Source organism: Siniperca chuatsi, linkage group LG11 (assembly GCF_020085105.1).
Source record: "Siniperca chuatsi isolate FFG_IHB_CAS linkage group LG11, ASM2008510v1, whole genome shotgun sequence".
Lineage (NCBI taxonomy): Eukaryota > Metazoa > Chordata > Actinopteri > Centrarchiformes > Sinipercidae > Siniperca > Siniperca chuatsi.
In genome coordinates, this window is record NC_058052.1 from 21,046,015 (window position 1) to 21,073,971 (window position 27,957).

At 37.6% G+C, this 27,957-nt stretch overlaps 1 protein-coding gene across 1 annotated transcript in view; it reads right to left on the minus strand.

Moving 5' to 3' along the window:
* Positions 1-385: 385 nt before the first annotated feature.
* Positions 386-27,957, minus strand: part of lrpprc (leucine-rich pentatricopeptide repeat containing) — a 60,928-nt gene continuing 33,356 nt past the window's right edge. The window contains exons 26-38 of the mRNA XM_044213371.1: positions 21,948-22,016; positions 21,766-21,856; positions 21,002-21,144; positions 18,941-19,064; positions 17,674-17,800; positions 15,023-15,111; positions 14,730-14,934; positions 12,785-12,912; positions 12,538-12,653; positions 8,311-8,385; positions 5,615-5,699; positions 4,123-4,265; positions 386-679 (exon numbers count right to left, since the gene is read on the minus strand). Coding sequence (XP_044069306.1) covers positions 626-679; positions 4,123-4,265; positions 5,615-5,699; positions 8,311-8,385; positions 12,538-12,653; positions 12,785-12,912; positions 14,730-14,934; positions 15,023-15,111; positions 17,674-17,800; positions 18,941-19,064; positions 21,002-21,144; positions 21,766-21,856; positions 21,948-22,016 — 1,449 coding nt within the window. The 3' untranslated portion in view covers positions 386-625. The remainder of the gene's footprint in view (positions 680-4,122; positions 4,266-5,614; positions 5,700-8,310; positions 8,386-12,537; positions 12,654-12,784; positions 12,913-14,729; positions 14,935-15,022; positions 15,112-17,673; positions 17,801-18,940; positions 19,065-21,001; positions 21,145-21,765; positions 21,857-21,947; positions 22,017-27,957) is intronic.

Here is a 27,957-nt window from a genome sequence, read left to right on the forward strand (position 1 = left end):
GCATAAAATGGAAATACTCAAGTAAAATTTAAGTAGCTTAAATAGTACAGGACTAGGAGTAAATGTACTTAGTTACTTTTCACCACTGAGCTGCACACAACTGGAAAAAAAGTAGAACTAACATTTTGAGTGTAGTGTAGAGTTGGGATACTGCAATTGTGTAGTGTCTCCACAGAAAAGGCACAAGTGTCATAGACAACCTTACTGTATTTAGTTGTTTCAGGGCCCTGGTATTGTCTATACAGACTTACTGGGACACCTCAATGGAACTGAGCCATTGTTAATGTAATTAGCTCCACTTGTGCTTTTCCCGCTGCTCTGAAAAAAGGTTAATTGTACCACTACATACTTCCCTTTTAAACCACACAAAGACCCAGGCATTGAATGTGGATTCCTAACATCATTTATTAGCATAAATACTTCTGTACATTCTCAACATCATCTTAATCATCAACATTATTAATAGCGCAGTGGACAGAGTGTAACATCCAACAGCTATAACACAATACCCAGCATTTCAGCTCAAACAACTTATATAAAAAAGAAAGAGACAAAAGAAGAAAACAGTGGGATTTGGATGGAGGTAAGACAAGAAGAGGATGAATCTTTATTCCTCAGCTGTCGTCTAGGCTTTGGCAGCCCTCTCTTTCAGCTTGTCTGCATAAAACTTAAAGGACTCCTGGAAAGAGAAAGAAAGACGATTTAGCATCAAACACATACAAAACAAACTGCCATATAGTGAGGCTGTAAGGTGTGTGTGTTTATATCTTGCTCTCTTTCCAAAAGTAAGCAGTAGTGGAGCCCTCCTGGGTCTGTCTAAATAGCCTCCACTCTCCAACCAGGTTGTCTCGTTTCATCTTTAAATCCCCATTAATACACAAATAAGGGATTTGTAGCACACTCAACAAAACACACACTTCGGCTCTCTGCCTCTGTTCCTGGCTAATTAATCAGTGTTTTGATCCAGGCAGATTGTTGTGGTGGGTGTTTTTTGTAGGGGAGAAGGTGAGAGCTTTTCTGCAGATTACGCCGGCCTTTTACATTGTACGTTTGCTTATTAATGTAGTAATTAATGCTGATAAATAGCTGTGTTCACTATAGGGAGAGAGAGAGAGATCCTGGCAGTAGTTTCAAACACTTTCAAAGGGTCAGTTCACCCTAATCACAAAAACATATTTTCTCACTAGATTTAGTTTAATTTGTCCAGGTTTTGAGATACCTGTCAGAGATTTTGGCCTCTCTGTGGAGCTGAAGGGAATTTCATTTGTGGTGCTCAAAGCAATTAGAAATTAGATTTGTAAAATTCAACTGCAACATTTCTTTCCAGAAACAGTGTCCCTGATACTCTGGATAATCTGCCCATCTCACTGTGAATATTGGAACTACTTTCTACTGAAGAAATAGTCCCTTCTGTGGATTATACAGAGTAATGGGGACATTGGTTCTCGTGCAAGAACTATTTTCATATTCTTATAATAAATCTCTTCTCTTACTCTTTTCTTTGAGGTTTGCTTGTACGAGTTTTCCAAGTCAAATTCAGCAAACTCTCTTCACTACTGCACAAACTTGTCGTAAATTGCTCATTTCAACTTGATGAATGTCCCCTGTTCATGAGGAAGTGTGCATTTGTGAGATGTGATAATTAGCGTAATCAATGCCCTCAAATTGCTATATAAAGCTACCTGTTCCGCTCCATTTGTGGGCAAGTTTGAATCACAAAAATGTTACTCAAGTGTAAAACGGAGAACTTCACACTGTGGAGCTTCAGGCCCTGTTGTAGGAAATCAGCGAATGATCAAATAATACATTTAGCAGTGTCAGTAGTCGTATTAGGGGACCTAAAAGAAAGAGATATTATGGTTGTCAAAGCTGTCATCACAGAGCCGAAGTGTGACAGAAATAAAGAAAGCCATTCTCTCTTTATTGATGTGAAGTTTGATGCTTAAAAAAAAACAAAACAAAAAAAAAAATCTTTCTAATTCACTTTTGATTAAAAATTGGGAGGCGGTTAAGGGGACGGGACAGTCACAGTGATTAATGAGAAAACATCACCCATTACGCTACAAGTGATGTTCACTGTCAGGTGTGACAGAGGATAGTCACCTGGCCGACCAGCATGAGGACGCTGAGGCAGCTATTTGACATAAAATGACAATGGGTTTTTTTTAGATTTTACTAGCATGAGTATTTTGCCTGGAAGAATCAAAGATGTGCTTTTCACCCTTGTGAAGAAAGGCAAACTATCTGTTCACGACTCGTACAACAAATTCTAAATGCAAAAAATTGAGTGAATGTGACGACTTCTCTTAAATTACTCATACATGTCACTTATGAGCAAATCTGTTCGTATGTTTCAGGGGAGACACACTACTGTGAAAAAAAATGTTTTCATCAATGAAGCAGCAACATCTATACAGATGAAGAGGAGGGAGAACAACGAGGAGAGGTGGGTTTCTACCCGAGATGTGTTGGTAGAAACTTCTGAATACTTTGACTACTCACCTTACCCTCTCCTTGCAACTCCTCTGGCTCTCCTTTGCTTATAAAACCCAGCCATCACTTAACTATCCTGACATTCAGTGAATAATGCAGCAACTTCTCTGCCTTCATCCCTCTTTCTCCTTCTATCTTTGCACTGCAGGTGAGTGATGGGAAGGTAAGAGGTGGGCTTCGTTCTACCCCTGCCTCGAGGGGACAGGACATTAAAGTGCTGGGGCTGAGAGGGCTGTGTGTGTGTGTCTGGTTATAAGAGTGTGTGAGTCCTCTGCCAAAAACAGAGCTACATCAACTTACAAAATGTGCAATGTGCTGAAATGCTCAAAAACACTAGGAGCTAGAAAAAGAGAGCGGCTATTGCAGTGACACCATCTCGCTTACACAATATTTGTACTCTGTGTCTATGTAGTTTCTGACACACACACACACACACACACACACACACACACACACAGCTAGCTGCAGGCCTGTGTATAAACTGCCCTGAACAGGCAGACTGCTCGGTCACATTACTATGGCACACACAGACCACAGCACACGGACACACACGGACGCACACGGGGACGCACACGGGGACACACACGGGGACACACACGGGGACACACACGGGGACACACACGGGGACACACACGGGGACACACACGGGGACACACACGGGGACACACCTATCCATATTGATACAACCATGCAGACATGAACAACATATTATGAACAGATCTGTGTACAAATACAGACACATTGCAGCTCCAGTCCTAACTAGTACTGGCAATTGTCCTGCTGGTGTCCTTATGCGTGCCATTTTGTGTGTGTGTGTGTGTGTGTGTGTGTGTAATCCACTGTGTGCTAGTATAACGTAGGGTTGGGAGATAATTGAATAGTATCATTTATAGACTTTTAGTGAAATCAAAATCATAATAATGTGACATGACATGTTTCCACGGACTGAATTGCACTGTAATAAAAAAAAAGTAGCCGTAGTATTAGTTGCATCCCTAATTTCAACCCCATCGCCCTGCCCCACTATTCTGTAGTGCCGTAAGCATGGTGAGACATCTTGAGAGTCTAATTTTTCAGCACTTCAAAAGCCTGTAGGAGTCCAAAATAATGGTTTGTAGGGAAAAAATAAATTTTATTTACCAAGTGTAAGCTGGCTAAGCACTCAGCCATAATTTTCCCTCAGCAGCTCCCAGATCCGCTCTCACAGTTACACACACACACACACACACACACACACACACACAATAACACATCCAAGTTGCTTAGTATTTCTACTGCTGGCCACCAAGCAGCGACGCAACATCTGAGTTTTGAAATGCATTGCTCAAGGGCGCATCACACTCAATAACAAAGTGGTTATTGAGTGATGGGCTTGTCTGGGGAGTCAAGTTGGCAACATCACTCACAATTTCCTTGTGAGGACAATCACTTATTGTTACTGACTACATGGGTGGTCTGTCTGTATGGGTGGGAGTTTGATTTAGAAGTGGTTTGAATATGTTACATTTCTCAAAAACAGTTAATTCAAATACAATCTGTTCAACACCGTTAGATGATTATGTAGAGCATCTCCTTTGTGTGCGTGTGTGTGTGTGTGTGTGTGTGTGTGTGTGTGTGTGTGAGACTCACAGGGGGCTCAGGGAAGGGCACCGTCTCTCCGGCATCACGGTAAAGCACAGCCAGCCGTTTAAGTGACAGCTCGTCTATGACTGTCCCCTCCTTCTGCATCTGCTCAAGCAGAGCCTTGGCTGACGATAAGTCCTTATCCAGAACTGCCAGACGATTTGGGGAGAGAGTGAAAAAGTCAGCACATGAGACAAAAAACTCAACATTGAATGTAGACATTTAGAAATAATTGACAGTATGTGTGTGTAAGAGACAAAAAAAGCATGTGTCGTATTTATTGGTGGTGGGATAATCCTTTTATGTTCCACCTTGATCGTTCATCAATTGACTGGCACCAAGAACTGATATCTTAAATGCACATGCATACTGTCCAATCTTTGTATGTACCCATGCTTTCGGGATAACACATTACTTCTAAAATGCTGCTGGTTGCATGTGTTAAACAAGCAGCAGGTGGAAAAGCCGAACTTGTGAAGACTACTTTCTTTCCCTCCAATTGTGGAGTAACGATGGAACAGAGGAGAGAAAGAAAAAAAAACTAGGCAAAAGTTCACAGGCACTATAATTTTCCCCTACTTAAGGTTTCACTGCTTTGAAAGAACTTAAACTTAAAGATAAAGCAATAAGAAGATAAAGCCCCAGGGCAGCAAAATACTTTTACACACATTTAAATATCAGATTATTACAAAATTATAGAGCTAAAATCCGTAACTTTCTTTATACTATCGCCCTCTTCAGGTAGATGTACCTGAAATGATGGTTCAAATTATATTACTGGTGTGAGAGTAATCATCTGTAAATCTGAAATAGCATGAATGTGTGTAGTTGGGTGTATCAAAGAGACAAAAGTAAGGGAAGTAAGTTCACCACTGTCAAAAAAAAAGAAGAAAAGAGCAAGTTAAAAAGAAAAGAGAAAAAAGAAAAAAGTGCATAGACGGGGCAGAGAACAGAGGCGAACAGAGAATCGCTAACTGTGTCCCCTATGGCTGCCTTGACCGATCAGCTAGCTAATGCTAATTAAATAGTCATGTCTGCTCATCTCTGGTTTGACAAGGTATGAAAGAGGGGAGACGGGAGAGTGAGAAGGTGAAGTGAAGGGGAGGACATAAGGAGAGGAGAGGATGTAGGTAAGAGAAAGGAGGGGAGGACAAAAAAAAAATGAGGACAAGAAAAAAATAGACAGCAGTAAAAAGGTGGAGGGGGCAAGAAGTTGAAAGAGAGAGGAGAAATAAATGTGGGAAGAAAAAAAAAAGTTGAGTGGTGGACCGTGTTGCGATTAGCACGCTAGGCTAGCCAGGAAAAAATAACTCATTAGAGGACATGTGTTCTTCTAACCCCTGAATGTCTGCCTACGCACACTCATTCACACTCCTTGACCTGATGAATTGTTAATGCGTCCGCTAATGTTGACTTAGCCACAGGCCAGCGAACTGCATGCTGCACTGCTAGCTGTTCCACAAGACTCATGCAGGTCTTGTGAAAATGTGTGTCTTACCATGACATTTCATCAGATACGGGTAAAGCACCTCCTTCTCAGCAAAGTCTGGAATCAGGCTCAGTAGGGCCTTGATCTTGCCCACCTGTGTACACAAACATTAATTTACATCTGTGTGAGTGTGTGTTTGTGTTGTTTTTGAATACATTTTGAACGTGCAAATATGACAAACAGAAAGTTTTGTTTTCTGAAGTGGCCTACAGTATAGAAAAGTAATTAAAATGTGATCTCTCTCTCTCATATACATATATATATATATATATATATATATATATATATATATATATATATATATATATATATATATATATATATATATATATATATATATATATATATATATATATATATATATATATATATATATATATATATATATATATATATATATATATATATATATATATATATATATATATATATATATATATATATATATATATATATATATATATATATATATATATATATATATATATATATATATATATATATATATATATATATATATATATATATATATATATATATACATATATATATATATATATATATATATACATATATATATATATATATATATATATATATATATATATATATATATATATATATATATATATATATATATATATATACATATATATATATATATATATATATATATATATATATATATATATATATATATATATATATATATATATATATATATATATATATATATATATATATATATATATATATATATATATATATATATATATATATATATATATATATATATATATATATATATATATATATATATATATATATATATATATATATATATATATATATATATATATATATATATATATATATATATATATATATATATATATATATATATATATATATATATATATATATATATATATATATATATATATATATATATATATATATATATATATATATATATATATATATATATATATATATATATATATATATATATATATATATATATATATATATATATATATATATATATATATATATATATATATATATATATATATATATATATATATATATATATATATATATATATATATATATATATATATATATATATATATATATATATATATATATATATATATATATATATATATATATATATATATATATATATATATATATATATATATATATATATATATATATATATATATATATATATATATATATATATATATATATATATATATATATATATATATATATATATATATATATATATATATATATATATATATATATATATATATATATATATATATATATATATATATATATATATATATATATATATATATATATATATATATATATATATATATATATATATATATATATATATATATATATATATATATATATATATATATATATATATATATATATATATATATATATATATATATATATATATATATATATATATATATATATATATATATATATATATATATATATATATATATATATATATATATATATATATATATATATATATATATATATATATATATATATATATATATATATATATATATATATATATATATATATATATATATATATATATATATATATATATATATATATATATATATATATATATATATATATATATATATATATATATATATATATATATATATATATATATATATATATATATATATATATATATATATATATATATATATATATATATATATATATATATATATATATATATATATATATATATATATATATATATATATATATATATATATATATATATATATATATATATATATATATATATATATATATATATATATATATATATATATATATATATATATATATATATATATATATATATATATATATATATATATATATATATATATATATATATATATATATATATATATATATATATATATATATATATATATATATATATATATATATATATATATATATATATATATATATATATATATATATATATATATATATATATATATATATATATATATATATATATATATATATATATATATATACATATATATATATATATATATATATATATATATATATATATATATATATATATATACATATATATATATATATATATATATATATATATATATATATATATATATATATATATATATATATATATATATATATATATATATATATATATATATATATATATATATATATATATATATATATATATATATATATATATATATATATATATATATATATATATATATATATATATATATATATATATATATATATATATATATATATATATATATATATATATATATATATATATATATATATATCTCTCCTAGGATTCACTTTTGGAAACACTCCACCTGAAACACTCCGCTCCAGCGGTGTCTAAAGTTATTGTTTTTCGAACCTAATTCTTGTTTTATTTGTAGTCTGATAAACTGTAAATTCATACAATTCAGTGCTCCATATCGCTATTTTCCAAGCTAAGTTACTGTAGTTGTCATATGCCATTGAGCCCCTCGGTAGGCTTCCAGATGTTGGCCAATCAGAAGAAAGTGGGCTGAAGAAACTTAAATTTTTTACTAATAACAAAAGTGTGATTTTACCTGTCCAGGACTCTGAGCCTTTCGAGACAAGTAGGACAACAGCACCTCCTTCTGTTCAGCCAATGCGTTACAGCGCTACAGCAAGACAAGAGGGACAAGAAAAAGACAAAAGACAAACGTGTTAGAAATATCATGAGGGGAGGGGAGGCAGTGCATTATTTTCTCCTTTTTTTAAGTTGAGAAGACTCTCCAACCTGTGCTCTTGACGTACGTACGGTATATAATACATAAATACTCCTTTCTTTATGAATTTGAACGTACAACGCTGTTCACATCAGAAAGCATAATTACTATTATATAGTTACATTGAAGGCCATATCTAGTACTCTGTGGAAATATAAGTATAGCCTAAGCCCAAGCTGTTCATCACATGACTGTTGCCTATACAGCAAGACAATTACTGGGAGACAGGAAGTAAAAGATGAGAAAGAAGAAATTAGCTTAAAAATTTTGTCTAATTCTACTTTTTCCTATGATCAGTATTCCACCTGAAAAGTGGTGGAAAAACTCTCTATGACCGCTCTGTCTCACCTCCCAGCATTCATATGTAGATTACAACAAACAAATAAGCAAAGCTGGTGGAAATATACTTCTGAACTAACTATATCCTGACCAATACTGCATTTTAAAACATACATTTTTAATAAGGATACCTGAAAAGCTGTGTTTTAAAGAACTGCCACAAGAATGTGTACTGTGCGGGACATTTACAGCTAAAAAATTGTCAGTGCTCTCTGGTGGACAAATTATGTTAAGGTGGCACTGTTTCTATACCATTATTTTTGGCATTTCTCCTTAATTTCTTGTTACTCATTGACCAACATATATACTGATGTGTAAGAAGAAACACTAAATAGTGGAAAGTAATCTGGAGTTTGCGATAATTCCCAGCAGCAGTGAGCCATTCCTGACAGGACTGCAACTGTAATGGCTGCTTTTTAGGTCAAATTACAGCAGATTCTGACTCCGTATTGGGAGTGATGCTGATGAAAAAAACAACAACCAAGTGAGCAATTTCAGCGCACTACACCTTAATAACACAATATACATTCAAATATGACACAAGAATTTAGAAACATAAGTACTTTACGAAATCTGATAACTGACTTCTGTTGCTGCACATTTAACCTGCACATGACTGCTTATGATGAAAACATGCAAGCATACGTACAATATACTGTGTGTGTGTGTGTGTGTGTGTGTGTGTGTGTGTGTGCAGGAGATGCATTAACGTTGCTGTGCTCTGAGTGAGTGAGTGAGTGAGTATGTTCTCTTGGCTGAGCAGCAATGAGGTCCGATTACTAGCCAGTCGTAAACTAACGTGTTTCACTCCTTCTCCACCTTGTACAGAATTAAAAGCGAGTGGCCTATAAGGTTTTTAACAGGACCACACACACACACGGAGCAAGCTGCCTTCTTTCGGAGTCACCAAGCGGCAGAATGGCTTTAGTACAATCAGGCAATTAGACCAACACTGCCACTTCACTCAACTTTGCTCCGTGCTCTCACTCACTCTCTCCTCTTGTTTTTTTCTTCCCCTTGCTACACCGACCACTCCCAAAGGCGACGCCACAACCGACCGGGCCTCCCGTCTCCCCTGCTCCTCACATATGCTGCCTAAAAGCTCTGAATACCCAGGGAATGCTTCCTCCTTTTCCTCAATCACCCTCCCAGCACACACATGCACGTAAGCAGTTGTAGACGAGTCCGTAAAGCGCCTGCCTCACTTCTTAATGACTAACTTCATCCCTCTCGCTCTCCTCTCGCTCCCCGCCGGCCTCACCTCCTTCTCTCCTGATAGCCTTGTCATCATTATTGTCTGCTTGCCTACTTAAAAGCTTTTCAGAGTTTTTGGTCCTGCTTCACTTATGATGTGATGGAGGAGTCGGGCTGCTACCCTCCAGTGACCCTGGAAGAGCGGCTTCGACAGAGGAGTCAGGAAGACGAAAACAGGCCATGATGAGGGACAAAAAGGAGCACACCAGTTTATCCCGGGTCACATCAGTGGAGTCTCACAAACTTAACACTTTGATTACAAAGACAAATGGGAGAACACATTTTTAGAATAGTCTTTGCAGTGAGATGTCCTTGTAGTTTTACTTTCTAACACCATGAGCATTTGTTCCTGGGTTCACCACACACCTCTGTATCAGTTGGTTTCTCATATTTCAAGTGCTGCTTGAAACAACGGACATATCTTCTTTTCCAGAGCAACTTACAACACTACTCAGTATTCATGATTAAAACACCATCTTCAGTTCAAGTAAGATTTGACAGTAATCAAATAATCCCAATGATTAGCCGACTAACTGACCGTCTTTAAAAACAGGCTTAGAACCCTGTTATTTTCTGCCGCCTTCTAATATTTATGCTTGTATTTTGTTTTTATGTCTTTATTTAGATTTTTTTATATCAGTATTGCCTCCAAATTTGTATACATGTTCACACGTAAAATTCAATTCCTTTTAAAGTATGTTTCCAATTCGTTTTAAAGTTTAAATGTCTGTAAAGCACTTTAACAGTGTATGAACTGTGCTACATGAATATATTTGCCTTGCCCACAAGTACAAGAGGTACAGCCAGGAATTGAAAACTTTTAAGTTATGTTGGACTGCTAAGCTTCTAATTTTGAGACTTTCTTCCATCTTTATAGAGAGAAAGGGGGGGGGAATCAAGCCAAGATGCATATCAAGCAAGAAGCATATTATAGCTTTAGAATCATGTAATCCATAGTTTGCATTTAAATAGTGATGAAGATGAGTGTAGGGAGAAATGTATCTCTTCATTAACATGCATGCTAGTCAGACATCCCTGTTTAAAGATTGAGAGGGATAATCACTCAAGATGTCAGAGCAGACACGTCACCTCTATGTCTGAGTGTCTCTACAGTGTTTAGTATTTCTCTCTGTGTCTTCCAGTTTCCCTCTCACTGTTAGTCTGGTCCAGGGACTGATCCAGAAGAACTATTGCAACTGACCTGCTTGGTATATGTCCAAAACAAACAACAAATGTATGTCATGGTGAAAATAAGAGCAGCAAAGATTGTGTGACAAGAACATAATATGACCTGAAAAACAGAGATTCCTTTAGTTTATGTTTAAAAAGTGTAGTGTAGTAAGTGAGAGCGGTGAGTAATACATCTGTGTTCATTAGTGTGTGCTCTAGTCACACATGCAGCTGAATGACTGAATTTAAATCCCTCAGCAAGTGAGAGTGAAATAATCACTGTTAGAGCGGAGTCTCAATTTTTGTGTCTTTCTCTGAGAATTTCTCGCTACCTCGTCCTCTTCATCCTTTCTCCTGTCTCTCACCCATCTAGCTTCTACATATTCATGTCCCCAAGCTCAATGCAAAGTCATTGAGCTGTAATGTATGAACTGTGTTAAATAAGTGAAGTAGTAGGAGCGCAATTTCAGACCACCAGACTCAGTGGTGGAATGAGGGCAAGCATTTCCTGACATAAATGTGAGGTTGGATAAATAAGTCAACAACTGTGGTGGAAGAACATTTCCACCATCACTAGGGTCTGACAACTGGACGAATGCATCGGGGAGCGGTGATAGACTAAATTCATCACCAGTTCCCTTGTTGATTTTTTTTTTGCATTTAATTACTTTGATATAATAATTTAAAATGCCAAGTGCAAGACACTCTAAATACATTTAAAATCATCTGGAGCATTTTGTCCCAGTGTGCATTTCTCCATTAAAGTGGTCACAAAAAGTTTAAAGTGCAGTTTTTGCTTCCCTTCCAAACTAAACAATCACGAACCAGAAGTACACGAGTAACCTGCACTTGGCCAACTGAGAATTACACTCAACTACATTTTTCACTATAGCAGATTGTTGTATTTGGTGGAGAGAGGGTTCATGTTTGGGCAACAATCACAAATTCACATTCATTCAAAGACAACCCAAGGTTTTCCCTCTAGTAAGATATCTTTCATAGCACCCTTATCTCCTCTCCTCTTTACACAAGGACAAAACGGAAAGTAATAAATGCATGTGTGATGACCTGAAAACCATGGATTTCTTCACTTCTTGTTTAAATAGTGATGAAATGAAGTGAGCAAAAGCAGCAAGTAATGTATCTTTATGCATTTGCATGACTGCTAGTCAATTACCCTCCAATATTAATAAAGTGTATCTCATCTCAGACTCTGTGGACCACAACCAAATACATCTGAAAACCTCACACACACACACCCACAAACACACTAATACTCACAGCCAGCATAAACTTGGCGTCCTCAACTTTGTCCTTATCCAGCAGCTGGAGGAAGAGGTCTGAAGCTGGTCTGTAGCAGGCAAAGTGGTTGGCTAGCCGCTCTGCCATAGCACTCACTGCAACACAACATGCATTTTTTTTTTTGGACTGCATTGGATTCTTATACTAATCATGGTCATTTTGGTTGTGTTGTCATATTTTCTATTTCTTTCTATATACATGTATGTGTTGTGTATGTGTGTCTTACACTTGTCTAAGGCTTTTTCATTGCCATCTTCCAAGATCTTTCTGAAGACGAAGGACATACTGGGGCTTGTGCTGTCTGGACTAGTGAAGACTGCCTCCATCACCTCCACTGCTGACTCCACATCGTCACTGAAGAGGGTGGGTGGTCAGAATTGATGAGTGGGAGAGAAAGAAAAGGTTAGTTCAGAAAACTACACCCAATAACCTGTACATGTTTTATCTTCAAAAACAGATAAACATAAAATAGGAGAAACAACCCCTATCCTGAGACAAGGTCGATACTGGATGATTCTGCAAAACCCCGAATTACATTCAATGGCAACATTTTTTACGTCCAATGCCAATGCATGGAAACTATGTTGTGGTTTAGGTTAGGGAAAGATTGTGTTACGGTTATTAAGAAGGTGAGCAGGTTTCTCCCTTGAAAGTCAGATATGTTACACACCCTTCCACCACCCAGCCTACGCATCCCTAATTTCATCCTTGTTACATAAAGGGCATACTTCTTTCTGCATTAGCGTTGAATGCTTGTTGGATGTAAATTGTGAGACACAAAAATGTTCAATATGGCCTAATTCCTAGGGATAATGGGCTGGGAGAAAAAACAATACATCAGTAATCAGCCAAACTATGATTCAACTTTCAAAGTGTGATTTGACCCCTTGGGGGAGGAACATATGCATAAAACATATTGTGAGAAACTGACCAGATTAAAGAACAATAAAAACCAATAAAAACTGCTCTCACATGCTGCTTTTAGACTGAACATTTTTGTAATAAATAAATAAATAAATAAATATTAAAATGGTATTGGTTTAATTTTATGTGCAACCTCCCACTGAGTGCAGAGCAACTTATTCTTCACTGATGCTCGCTCATACTGTGAAATGTTTTTCTGCTGAGGTCGCCGCAACCAAACAAAGCCTGCACACTAAAGCGCTACAAATCTAAAACAACTCAATCTGGCAACACTTTACGCTCCCTGCTCCTTCCCCACCTTCACCAGTCGTAATGAATATTTAACATACAGGGTGTGTGTGCATCTTTGTGTATGTATATGTGAGCGCGTCCAGAGTTGGGGGAACATATCTACGCTGATTGTTGCGACTGGGACCGTCTGAATAATTCAGCGGGGGGCCCCTCTAAATGTGGCGCTCTGCTTTCTGGGCCTACTTGCTTTTCCGCCCCGGCTCTTAACCAGTCAGCTTGACTCAAATACAGTAGGGACGCACGTGTCAGAGCCGCTCAGAGTGCAGCTCCCAGAGGTCAGGGTTCAAGCTGACAGGCCCGCACTGCGATGGCCAATCGGGCATGAGATTGTCTTGCTATTCTTCACTTCCTGCTGTCCCTCCGAGTTGGCATGGGGACGCTGCTGCTCGAGCTGGGGGATGGCACTAATGCAGCAAGTGGCGCAATGAAACTTTGATGCACAATGTGGTTCATATTTTGTTCTCCGTTTGAGAAGCAACAAAGCAGCAGTGGAGGATGGGTGTTTTCATGACATTAAAAGGAATCCATGAATAATCCTATTAAGCCTGTGTTTCCTATTTGTACTTGACGCCCCACTCGCCCTGTAAGCTTTTACTTTGCGAGTCTGTCAACCCAGGTCTTGTCACACTCGCTGCTGGTATTGCATTTAACTGTTTATCTCTGTGTGCTGCACAGTAATAACAACAGAGTTTAGAAAATAGTATAAAAGACTTCCCACTGTATGGTAAATTGCGTCATAAATTGAAATTAGAATGTTTTGCTCATGCAACATGCATTGACCAAAATCCTGAGTTAAAGCCCCTTTGTGCCCCTTTTTGTGAAGTTTTGAGTCAATACCAGAGTCGCCAAAGTCAGAAATCTTCAAATCCTACACACGCTTTAAGTGCCTCCTCAACTCAAAAATAGTCTCCACAAGTGCATTAATAAATCACCACATATAACCTTAGCAGTCTTACTTCTTGATGTGTGCCAGGGCTGTGTTGTTAACAAACACCATGCTGGACAGGTTGAGGGTCGTGCCGAGGGCCTTCATCAGTGACTCCACTTCTTGGATCCCTGCCACATCGCCATGGCTACCCAGTGCCTGAACCAGTCTGGTGATGGCCAGCTGCGTGGGCACTTGGTCCGCCTGCAGCATAGACTTCAGTTTCTCAAGAGCATCTGTGGAGGAGTACAAGAAGTGAGTATGTGTGTGAATGAAATGAGTTTGTACAGTATGTGTGTTTACCTGTACATGTCTGTTTCTTACCTTTAGCATGGCCTTTCTTGCTGTGTGTGATGATGAGCAAACTGGTGGCAATATCACTCAGCTTGAAGCCCGGCACACGAGACGCAGCACTGAGAAAGACACAAAGTATTTTTTTAGTTTGGTATCTCCTTTCAACTATACACTTCTCATTTGTGTCAATCTGTTGACAATAACTTTCTTTTTCAACTTTCTTTTGACCTCTTAAGTGTTAATTGGCAAATGTCAGTATGCTAACACGCTAAACTAAGAGGTTTTTTCAACATACATAACAGTGCGCAGCATGTCAACTGCTGGAAGTCTTCGTTTATATGCAGTATTATCGTGTGTAATGTAATCCCATGTTGGATGGGCAGTTTCAATTCTATGATGCAAAAATAGAAAATTAAGTCATTTATATTTCGATATTGTGATATGAGATTATGCATACCATCAGAGAAAATTCCATCCATATCTGTGTGCTGGGTGTAACATGTAACTTCTTATCAGGGTGGATTGTAGCTATTAGAAAGTCCATTATTTCTAACTTTAGAATTTATACTGTACTCCACCATTAAAAGTAAATCTTTATAATCTGTGATGACTCTGTGGCATTTTAGTCTTAGAATTCTGCACTTGGGCCATTATGAGGCATCATATTCAGAAATGCATTAGACTCTAGAGACAGGATGGATAAACAACATGAGCTGAAAGACAGAAGACAGACAAGACAATGGGAACAAATGTGATTGATGCCAAGTCTGAGCCTCTTGTAAAGTGCCTGCTGTGACCCTGAAAATAATATAGACATCAAACAGTTGATTACTTCCTGCCGAGCTGCTGCACGTGTGTGTTTGTATATCTGCGTGTGGTATTATGTGGGAGGGTGAGGATGGGACAAGTTGAATGCTGCAGTATTGAGGCCTCCAGTAGCTGCTGCCCCCCCACTCCTCATCACTTTTTCCTCCGACTTTGCCTCCGTCTGCCCATTTATTTACGGTTCTTTTCAGACCTCCTCCTTTTCATTTCTTTGCCACTAAAACCTCAATCAAGCTTGCCTCCCGTCTTTTTTTTTATTTCTTATTATAGCCCTGCAACCAGATTAATCCGTCCGCTCAATTGAGCATCAGACCGGCAATCCTTATCACCACGGCGACACCAGGCCAAGCAGCATCCAGCAGCCGCTGTGACAGGGTCACGGCAGGGAGATTGGAGCGGGAACAGGGTCGCTGATGGATTGCCGTGACGACCAAGGAGTGGGGGTGTAGGGTCAGAATTATTCTTATCGTGTGGAAGAAAATCTCTAGAGGCACCTTTTCCGACACACACACACACACACACACACACACACACACACACACAACCCCTCTCTTGCTTTCTCCTTCTAGGGGTATTGTGCTTTAGCCAATGAATCCATCCTCCACCTCTTCCTCTCTCTCATCATCATCATCACTCTCTCCCAATCCCTTAATCTCGCCATAAGCACCCCGCTGCTCAATTCTGTACAGATTACCCAAAAACAAACACACACACCCATGCGCACAGAGAATTAATGCCTATAGCGTCTTCATTAACCTCGTACGTGATTAAATCTAGCCCTCCTCCCCTCGTTCACTCCTCCTTTCCTATTTAGCTCCTTTTATCTCCTTCCTTTCCTCCCCATTTCCATCTTTCCCAGACTCTCCTCTCAGCTCATTTCACTTCTCATTTAGAGTGCAGATAAACGAAGCTTTTATCCAGGCAGGGATGCCATAAACCAATTCAAACAGAGACTGGAGATGGGTTATCACTTGTATTGCCTTGCGCTTGTTGAAACACGGGTCTAAAATTGATATGATTATTTCTCATAACATAAGAGAGTGAGCCATGTAGCGAGCCGAAAACAGGGAAGAGACTGATAGTGTAATAGATGTTTCTTTCCCTACAAATTAGTAACTGCATCTCTTCTTTCTTGTATCATGTCAATACATTATCTCTTTTATAAACACTTTACTTCTGTGTTTTTCCTCTGCAGGGAGAAAGTGATAAAAAGAAAGGGACAAAAGGAAATAAAGAAAAAGGAGGAGATTACCTAAAAAGACAAACAGAGCAGAGAAGATCAGCGCTGCTCTAAGCTCATATCTCTAATACCTCTGTCTGTCCATCCATTTGTCTCCAGACTCAAGCCCTGATATGGCCCCCATAACACAACAACACATGATACATTACTAATTGGAAGAAGATTGATGTTTTTGCGCAAAGTCACCCGCTTCCCAGAAAACCAAAATTAATCTGTACATCTGAGCGTGTGTATCTTGGGGCTTAGTAAGAACCACTGTTTATATCCAGCAGGGCTAAGTGTGTTAGCACACAATCAGTTTATAATCCTCATGTCTATTGAGGAGATGTAGTTTTAGCCTGAGGTGACCCAGTGCCACAGACTGAGGAGGGAAAGTAGCAGAGCATTAACCACATTGCATCTTGCATTTGTCAGTTTGTTATGTTTAAAACCAAGATCTGTCTGCCCTAAAGGTGAATATTTCACAATATTCCCATCTATTAACTGTTTTGATTCATAATGATCTGAACTAACAAACGACACTAAAAAGGAAAGTGTCCTTGTTATTAAGCTGCTGTTAATTATTTTTACCAAAACGTGTAATTTGTTGTTGCAAGAAAGATGTTAAGGCACATACATGTCCTTGACTACCATGGCATCCTCAATGGATCCCTCGGCCAACAGAGCACGGATCAGGTGGTCATAAGGGGCGGGGCCTAATGCCACACCCTTTTTATCGGCATCCTTCAGCATCTCATAGGCTTCTGTGGAAAGAGAGCGAGAGGAGGAGAGAAAAAGAAATAATGAGTCAGAGGATGGACAGGATAAAGAAAAGCAAAATTTTAGATAATCATATTATTGGATTAATAGATTAATCTGCTTTCACAAAGCTACAGTGGTGAAATACAACGTTAGTTTCACTTCCCTAAAATTCATATGAAATTTGGTGCTGACTCCAAACAGTCAATGAGTACTTTGAAGTCTGTTTGAAGCTCCATCAAGCATTACCTTTTATATTAACATCAAATCATTTAAGTCTGTGTGATGTAAAAGTGTTGATAGTACTTGCTGAGATTTAACACTCAGCTCTTGCAGTTCTACACAGCTTTTAAGGAGTCCGTATTCTTCAACTGAGGTGCTTGTCAGATTGTCAAACAGCTTTTGAAACCCCCACATCTTTACAACATGGGGGGCAGTAAAGGTGTGGGCGTCTGTTGAGAAAGTATGCAGGGTTACACAATTAATGCCTTTGAGGGAAGATTGTCCAAAAATGCATGTCATTATCCCCATATTTAAACAATTATTGCCTCTCTGTGACTGCAGTGTGTGGCCGTTTGGAACTGCTATAAAAACACTTCGACGTGGTCGGCTGACACGTATGAACTAGTTTGTTTCGAGCATAACTCAATCTTTCTTTTTTAAAGCCTTTTTTAGCTCAAGAATTGGTTATCCAATTACTTATCCATAATTACACTGTACGGTTGCCTCCCAGCAGCTCTCACCCAGCACAAATCAGCAGACAGCAAAGTAAATGAGCAAATGAAAGTCTTACATCTAGGAAGCTAGATGTTCCAGATCCAGTGAATTTTCTCAGGAATTGGAACCAGAACTAAAAGACGAGTGTGTAACAGACTTACGTTCATCAGATGGCGAGACAGCCCATGTGGCTGATTGTGCTGTATGTTCTAAAAGGCAGTTGTTCGCTAAAATAAAAGTGATAAGCTAAAAGTATATCACGGCTGTAGGAGTCTTCTGCCCCGTAATGGTCAAAATGTTCTTATTGCAGCTTCAAATGGAAACTTTACACATCTTAGATGACTTAAGTATTTCAAACCAGCTTCTTATATGTTTAGTTCAACTCTAGGTCATGTGGGACAACAACACTGGGACCTCCTGCTGCTTACCTTTGGCTTTGCCCCGTTTACAGAGGGCCATCAGACGGACTTGGTATTCAGTACCACTTTCAGCTGTGGCGGGGGTTGGTGCTGACTTGACCTGCTGTGTGGTGGCAGCTTGTTCATACCAGGTCTGTAAACAGACACACACACGCGCAGATAAAACAGTGATAAAACTCTGTCTGATGTTTCCATCAAAACACAGCTACATCCAGCATTCAAGCCTGTATACAAAATCATCTGTGCCGGCAGTGAGCTGGTGTGTGTGTGTACGCGTGTGTATGACAGTGCAATAATGCTGGGCCGGCAGGGCAGCGTCCCTTAATGCTCGCTCACCCGTGTAGCAGTGAGGGGAGGGGGTTAAGCTGTATTGGCTAGGGGCAAATTAGGTCTGGCACCCCAGGGGCAAAAGAAAAGTGTGTGTGTTAGAAAGTGTGTGTGTCGGAGCGGGGGTGTCAACTCAAGAGCCCCAGGGGTCACCAAGTTCATCGCTCCAGGCAACAGCAATCACTTCCTGTCTCATCATGCTTCGGGCTACTGGAGCACACTCACGTGCAAAGCTGAGGAAAAATGCAGCAAGGACGAATGGAGCGATACAATATTATTTAAGGCAAAACTCCACACTGTCTTTATTGTATTCTTTTTTTTTTTTAATACATATTAAGATTCTGTCCACTTCGTTTTGCCTTTAGGTCAGAATACAGTCAAGGCCACATGCACATATATAACTAAGAATCCAGTGGCAGCCATATGGTGGCATTTAGCTGCTGGCTAAATTAGTCTGGCATTAAAGATTTTCAGACAGATCAAGCTGTAATTCCTTTCACCAGCCAGCCGGTCTGATTGACCAAAATTCAGATCAGAGCTTCAATCCTGTTTCCTCTGCATGTAATGAACAGAGGCTTAAAGTGGAGCGGGGTGAGAGAGGTGGGGGCTGTATAGAGAAAGCAGTTGATAAGAGTCTTCAGAGGTTTTTTGGGGTTAGTTCTTATGATCAGAGGTTGGGGTCAGCTTGCTCTTTGGTTAATCTATGCAGTACGAAAATAATTGGGAATGAGACGATTGTATTTTTAATGATGAGTGCAGCGCCAGCTTATATTTGGCTCCACTCATATACTACTCATATATAGAGTTCCAGTAAAGCTCCTTGCTCAATACAGGACAATATGCAGTACACACTAGACATCCAATAACCATGTACAGAATATTACTATGCACTATCATTGTATATATTTAGAGTTAGAGGGTGCTAGTTTTTAGTTTTACTTCAGTTTCTAGTTAAATTTTCAGTTATCTATGTTTTTATACTTTCATTTCTTATCTACAGTACCTCTGTGTGGCCTTATGTTGCTTGTTTTGACATTCATGTGTGATTTGGCTGCTGTAACAAGACAATTTCCCATTGGGATATAATAAAGTACTCTATTTGGCTTTATGGAAAAAGAGCTGTAGTATCTTTTATGGTTATTTATCAAGGACACCTTTAATATCAAGGTAGGGCTGCAATTTTAGATTATGTTCATTAGCAATCAATTAACCTATATAATGTAAGAACATAGTGAGAAATTATCACAAGTTCCCAGAGTCCAAGCTGACATCTGCATTGCTTTTTGTACAGTTAGAGCTCCAAAACAAAAAAAAAGAGATTCGATTTACAACAACTACAAATCCTCACATTTGAAAAGCTGGAAATAGAGAATGTTTGCCATTTATGCTTGATAAGTGACTTAAAATATTAAAAGATTATCAAAATTGTTGATCTATCCATCAACTAATAATTTTAGTGCTATAACCAAGACTAGCTACATCCCATTTCATTCAAGATTTAAAGACAGAAATGTATGCACAGGCACCATTGTGATTTGTGTTTAAACATCAGTGATGCATGGTTGTGTGTTATGTTTGACCTCAGGCACTTTTAGAGCTTCCCAGAGCTCTTGGGAATTTCATGGACTTAAACTGCTCTGCTTTTCCCCCCCCTCAGGAACCTCCTGGCAATTATTCTTCTGAATAGCAAATCTGTCTAATGAGGGTTACTGGGATGTACATATTATAAAACTGGGGTTTTACCTGAGGCACCTCAAAGGGTACCTCCTGGCCATTATTCTTCAGAATGTCTGCCAGCATACGCAGGGTCCTTTCCCTGGGAATGACGTTCTCCTCCTGCATCTTTGTCCACACTGCTTCTGCCTTCTGCCAGCTGTTTGTCTCCTCTGAAAACCACAAGATACAAAGCAGTGGGAATGGGAAAAGGTGTGTTCTTATGTTATTTGTTATGAAATCTATGACACACAGAGCCATGTGGTTTTATAGTTAGTCCATATTGGTTGTAGCTCACCACTAATTTCTGACAAAGCGATCCATGCTGAGAGAGGGCAATCACAGCACTAATCTGATCAACTGACTGACCCTCAACTATGCTGTAATTTAGGAAACACAGTAACTAGTGGTATGTGTGTGTGTGTGTGTATGCAGGGAAGTGGGGGTAATGGGTTGACAATCAGCTTTAACACTCCAATCACAACTGTTATCTGCTCTGCTCTCCACTGCAGCAATCACACCATGTCTTCTGCTCTTACTTCTGACTGATCCCATTCTCCCTCTCACCTCTCACCTCACACACACACACACACACACACACACACACACACACACACACACACACCCACCCACCCACCCACCTTGGGTCAAGAGCACTGTGTACTCAGAAGCACACCCAGAGGTGGGAGGCCACGACAGCAGAGGAGATTGGGGGTAAGTGGAAGGTTGCAAACTGTGAGAAATAAAATAAAAGAACAAACAAACCCACAAATGAAAGAGAGAAAGAGACTTACTGCAGAGACGGAGGATGTAACTGTACATCTCATCTCTGTCGCACTCAAACAGCTTGGCTGTCATGTCCACCATCTGCTCCAAGGACTCAATCTATACAAACAAACAACAACAATATATAATTTAAGTTGGAATTTTTGCTTTCATCTTGTGGCCTTGATTCATTTAGCGTGTTTAGCGTCACCTGGTTGGCAGAAATGCATTTCTCTGCATACCACTGCAGGCGTCCTGGTCGTGCCCTCAGTCCGGGGGTCTACAAAAAGAAAAACAGATAAGAATTTATAAGGAAAGAAACCAGAGTAGATAAAAAAAAACAGTATCAACAGACTGTAGCTGCACTGAACATCTCCTTTTTATGTAACTCATGTGGGCGTCATGTGGATGTGTTGCATTTCTCATCCCGTATGATTTCTTTTTAGCGATGTCACTGTGTTCCCAGACCTCAGCAATCAACTTGTTATTAATTGACAATGTTATTGAAATGCTAGCCAAATCCAAGTTGTAATAAACGAGAATTATCATTTAAATCCAGCCTGGAGTATTTTAAAAACCGAAATCTCAGTACATGCAGAATATCAATATGAATGTCTAATAAAAGGTCTATGAAATATAAGTCAAATATATAACTTAAAACCATTAATGCATTATCCATAGGGTAAATAATAAACTTTATTTATATAGCACTTTTCGAAACAAAGTTAAAGTGCTTTACAAAATAAAACTAGTAGACAATGATAAAATTTAAAACAATATAGCAGTTACACATAGCATTGAGCAAAAGGAGTTACATAAGAGAAAGAGTAGAAGTAAAGTAAAATAATCAATAATTAAATTAATAATCAATAAAATAAGAGCTAAGAGAATGCCTTTGTAGGTTTTAAGAAGTGACTTAAAGTGAAGGGATTTAAAAGAATCTCCTCAGGGAGGTTGTTCCAGAGAGCTGGTTGCCTATTGATCTATACAAACCCATCCAGCCTAAACAGCATGGCACAAGGAATGTAAAGTAAATGTTTGTGTGGCCTTGGTGGGCTTACAGCATACACTGTAGGTACATAAAAGCCACAAGGCAGTGCATCACTACCCAGACAAAACAACTGGTATACAGTAAAATGTGTTTAGAAGAGTCATGCAGAGATTTAAGACATGCATTTGGCATCTGAGATGCACATTATGGCTGCAACTAAAGATTATTTTCATTATTAATTAAAAGTCTGTTGGTTATTTTTTCTGTTAACTGACTAATCATTTAGTTTATAAAATGTCAGAAAGTAGTGAAAATGTCCATCACAAGTTCCCAGAGCCCGAGGCCATAAAAATTGACAAAATGTTTGTCCAAAACCAAGATATTCAATTTACAAATCATGTAAAACTGAGAAAAGCAGCCTATTCATATTTTAGAGGCTAGAACCAGCAAATGTTTGGTAAAGCTCATGTATGACGTTAGTGTCCGAGCACTGAGGCTGTGAACTTTGCAATGCGTGTGCTGCTGGCACAAATAACAAAAGGTTGATACGTTAAAACTCTGAGTGTGAAGAAATCTTTGTAATGGAAAAACAAACTTTGAATGTTTAGTTTCCTTGGATGTTGAGCTAGCCAGGAGAAAACAGAAAAGAAAGACTTAATACACTCTAAACTTTAGATGCAAAATTACAGGTTAAAAATTCAAAATAGAACAATAAAGAATAACAATACAATAACAATAAAGCCCTAAATAGTCTTGCATTTTTGGGAGCTTTGTAGTACTTTTAGGACAATGATATGAAGAGTGTGTGGGCTGTCAAATAAGAGCTGACATAGATTGATCTACAGGCTCGAGTAGCTAAGATTTAGCCTGATATGTGGAGTGACTAGATGATTATTATCATAGAATAACAGTGATCAGGATTTCATCAGTCTCTTGGGGCTTTGATACAATCTGAATAAGACTAGGAATGAGAAATCTCCCTCTGTTCCTGGTAATCTGGCAAAAAAAATAAAAAAATAAAAGAGAGAGAGAGAGAGGAAGTTAATCTGAACGGGATCAACAGTGCTCAATCCCTGCTGGCCTCTTTGATGGGAGCCCATCATACTGTGAGAGGGAGGGAAAAGTCAAGAAAAGATGGACTTCATCCCTTTCTCTGACCATCCCCACTTCTCGCAATCCCTCCCTCTTCCACCAAATCTCCCCTGCTCGGCCTTTTTCCCCGTCTCTCTCTCCATCCTTCCATCCAGCCCAGGCAAAGGCATTATGTTCTTACCCAACCAGCCAAAGGGACAAATTAAAATGTGTTGCACTCACTCTCTCTCAGTCTGTCTAATCTTCTTAGAGACTAAGGCCCAGTGCAAGTGCTCCATCTTTTTGCCTCCGATTCCCTTTACTTGGTAAAGTCTTGCGGGCTCAAAGCAGCCTTCGCACATCTACTCGCAAACACACACACGAATGTGTTTGGGATTTGGAATCCATCAGGACAAATCTCCCTAATCTGGGCAGAAAACAAAATCCTCAGAAATAAGAAGGCACATAATTTACACACACACACACATACACACACACACACACGTGGTTCAAAAGAATACAACGTAGAAACCAACGAAAAACAACACAGACACTCATTTTCACAAAGAGATAATGGAAAAATGTCATCAAGTCAGGACAATCCTCAGAGAGAGAGACACACACGCACAGCAGAGTGTATTACAGTCCATCACTCTGCCTCTTAAAGAGTCTTGTGTGGCCTTACAGGTTGCTCTCACATCCTTATGTACCTGTACACAAAAAGAAAAAGACAGAGCCGACCTCGTCTCACCTCCACTTAACAAACCCTCTCCATCTCAATTCCTAATGTTCTAATTCCACTAATCACCTGGCCACTTAGTACACACACATGCACGCACGCAAACCCCTCTCCTTAACACAAAAACACATAATGGCTCACCACTCTTTAGCAATACTACCTAACCTTGACCATCACACACATGCGCGTGCCACAATAATAGGCCCGGCCACCTGACAATCCTCTACCTAACCTTGACCATTTAGCACAAAATTGGCCACCTTTCTCTATCATTACATTTAATTAGCTGTGATTAATCAGCTGCCAATTATACCAAACATAGCCTAAAGAGAGACACCACTCTGGACTGCCACTTGACGCTCTCAGAGGGGAAAAAAGTATTTGTGCGTTTGAGTGTGTGTGTAGGCATATTTGATGATAGATATAATTCTATTGTATTATATATCCTCAGCACCATATCCATCGTCATGCAAGTACAATAAGTGACAGTTCAGAAGTGGACTTTCTGCTTGGAGAGAGAGGGCAAACCACCAAACTGACAACTCTGGGGAACTTACAGTAGGTCACAACCACTCAGTTGATCATACTTTAAAGCTGCATTAATCAATATTATTATATTAACAATGGATGAAATGCCTGGGTGTAACCCAGAGTGAATTATCACCCAACTCTGCAGTTCTCCTCAGCTCTATGAAGTCTGCAACTTTACTGTTTTGGTTCACTGTCATCGACCTCATTTACAGCCACTGCAGGCAGCTGTTTTCAGCAAAAAAGCTCTGAAACCCACTGTACACTACCTGCTTAGCACCAAACAGCAGACAACAGACAAAGTTAGCAACTAGCTGGTGAACAAAGCGGAGCATTTAGGTTTAAGAGCCAGACATTTCCGTCAGGAGTTGGTACAGACCAAAATGGAGCTAAAAAAAAGAGTGAATATCAGTTACATTCATCAGTTTGCTTGAAGCCCAACTTTGAATAAATGCTAATGTTGCTCCGTGTCTGCTGGATGTGTCAATAGGTAACTGATTACTGACTCATTCCCTGCAACAACTTTTTCTATGTGATAGTATGTCAATGTTGTCTTTACAGCTTGTTCCACTGTGGCCGAGCGGCCATAAAACATTTTAAAAAGTAAAATCAGTTAAACCTGCTTTAAAATTATGACCTCAGAATTTCTAAAATCCTGGCTACAGTCCTGAATGTGAACATTTGCTGTTATTTTACAACAACTGAATACCTTTGGGTGTGACTGTGTGTTGGACAAAGCTAGCAATTTGAAAACATCACCTTGGGCTCTGTGAAGTTGTGAATTTTTGTGAACTATTTTATGATATTCTAAAGACTAATAGCAATTCATTTATCAAGCAAAAATTAAATTTTGTGACACTCCAAACAATTATTAGCTGTGGCTCCTTATTTTAACAGTTATAGGAAGCTATCACATGTAGGAAGAGCCATATAATGGAATGTCTATCTGGGTTCAAGGTCATTATTTGAGATATGTATCTGGATATGTACAATAGCAAATATTTTAATGTAAATTCTAAAGCTGTGTCTGTTGACAACTGAAGAGGCTCCATTCATATTGTATCATTTAAAAAGGTCTGCAGGTTTATGTGTTCATGACAAACCAGATGAACCTTCATACTAAAACCCAACAGATGGGGGTGACGCTGCTGAGCTTTTGTCACTCTAACCTACATCTTCCATTGACATCAGGGACAACATGTACATCTTGTATTTACAAGGCATCACCAATCTCACATCACTGGCATATAGTTGGCTTTCTGTTATAAGTAGGATAACAGTCATACAATCTAGCAGAAGGGGAATGAGAGCCACAATAACAACATGTCGATAATATTTAAGAGGGTTTGGAAATCCTCAAGAGGGACAAATCCCTCTTTTAGTGCACACCAGGACACGAGAGAGGGAGTTAAGGTATTTTTTTCTTCAGTTTTGTTCTCATCCTGATCAGACAAGATAATGGCCTTGTTTCCCTTCCTATGATGTCAGGCTCATCCCTCTATTCATTTATTCATCAATCTCTCTGTCCTGCCATCCTGTCCCAGCCCGCCTGTCCGTTTTATCCATGTGAAAATCGCTTCTTATCTGCCCGCTTTGCCTCTCTCTTTTTCTCACACTAATCTACAGGGCTTATAGCAGGATTTAAGACAGAGTGAGCTACAAGAACAAAAAGAGTTTGGCAATTACATCCTGCATGTCCTCTGTGGCTCATGACAGTCGTGCAGATGTCATCCTGATTTTTATTTAACTATTTTTCATCCTAAGATTGAGAATCAAATTTTCTATTGAGATTTGCCACCATTGAATGCCAAACCATAGATGCTTCAAATAAAGAGACAAAATCTATTCACTTTAGCTATTTCACAGTCAGTGCCATGAAGTGAAAGCAGAATACTTGAGAGCTCTTATGTCATATTCTGCTCCAACCTTGGGGACAAAATATAAAAAAGGTATGTTTTTGGTGGGAATTAAGCAGATTTTAACGCAGTACAGTAAACGGTGCAGGATGGATGTGGCCATACCAGTAAGATCAAATACTAATACCACTCTTCCATTCGTGTGTGTAAAATCAGGCACTTTTTTTGTTTATCATTTACACTGGAAATTATTAGAGTTATTAAAAAGGTCCAGTGTGTAACATTTAGGAGGAGCTATTGGCAGAAATGGAATAAGATATTTCTAAGCATGTTTGCATTAGTGTATAATCACCTGAAAATAAAAATTGTTGTGTTTCATTACCTTAGAATAAGCCCTTTATATCTACAGAGGGAGCTGGTCCCATTCCATTGACCGCCATGTTGCACCACCTCTCCTCGTTAATATAGTGGACAATATCTCCGCCTGTCACGTGTAAGACTGGGGTTCGACATCCTGATGGGGAGGAGCGTTTCTTTATTTCTTAAAGAGTTTCCCCTCGGGGATCAATAAAGTATTTCTGATTCTGATGTTTATATAGTAGCCCAGATCTAGACAGGGCCGTTCGTGTTTTCTGTGAGTTTCCTGGCCACCGTAGTTTCTCCTACACACTTGGAAGGGGAGGGTGATGCAAGCGGTATTCACATGGTTGCAAACTGCAATTTCACCGCTAGATGCCAAATCCTACACACGGGACCTTTAAATGATCAGTCATCCCTTAATTTATTTATAAAATTTGCTCTCCCCCTAATCATCCAAACTTGTTTTGATGTCACTAAGAAACAATATAAAGTAAGGTTGGTTATCACTGGAAATATCTCTATATGGTTACAATACTTGACATGATACCCTTGGCACTCAAAGTATTAAGATTTGATTTCTAGACCGCTCTGTTCAAACCGATGAAATAACAGCTATCAACTACATGGTTTAATAAAAGAGCTCCTTCTTTCATATCACTTTTTGAAAAGTAGGAGA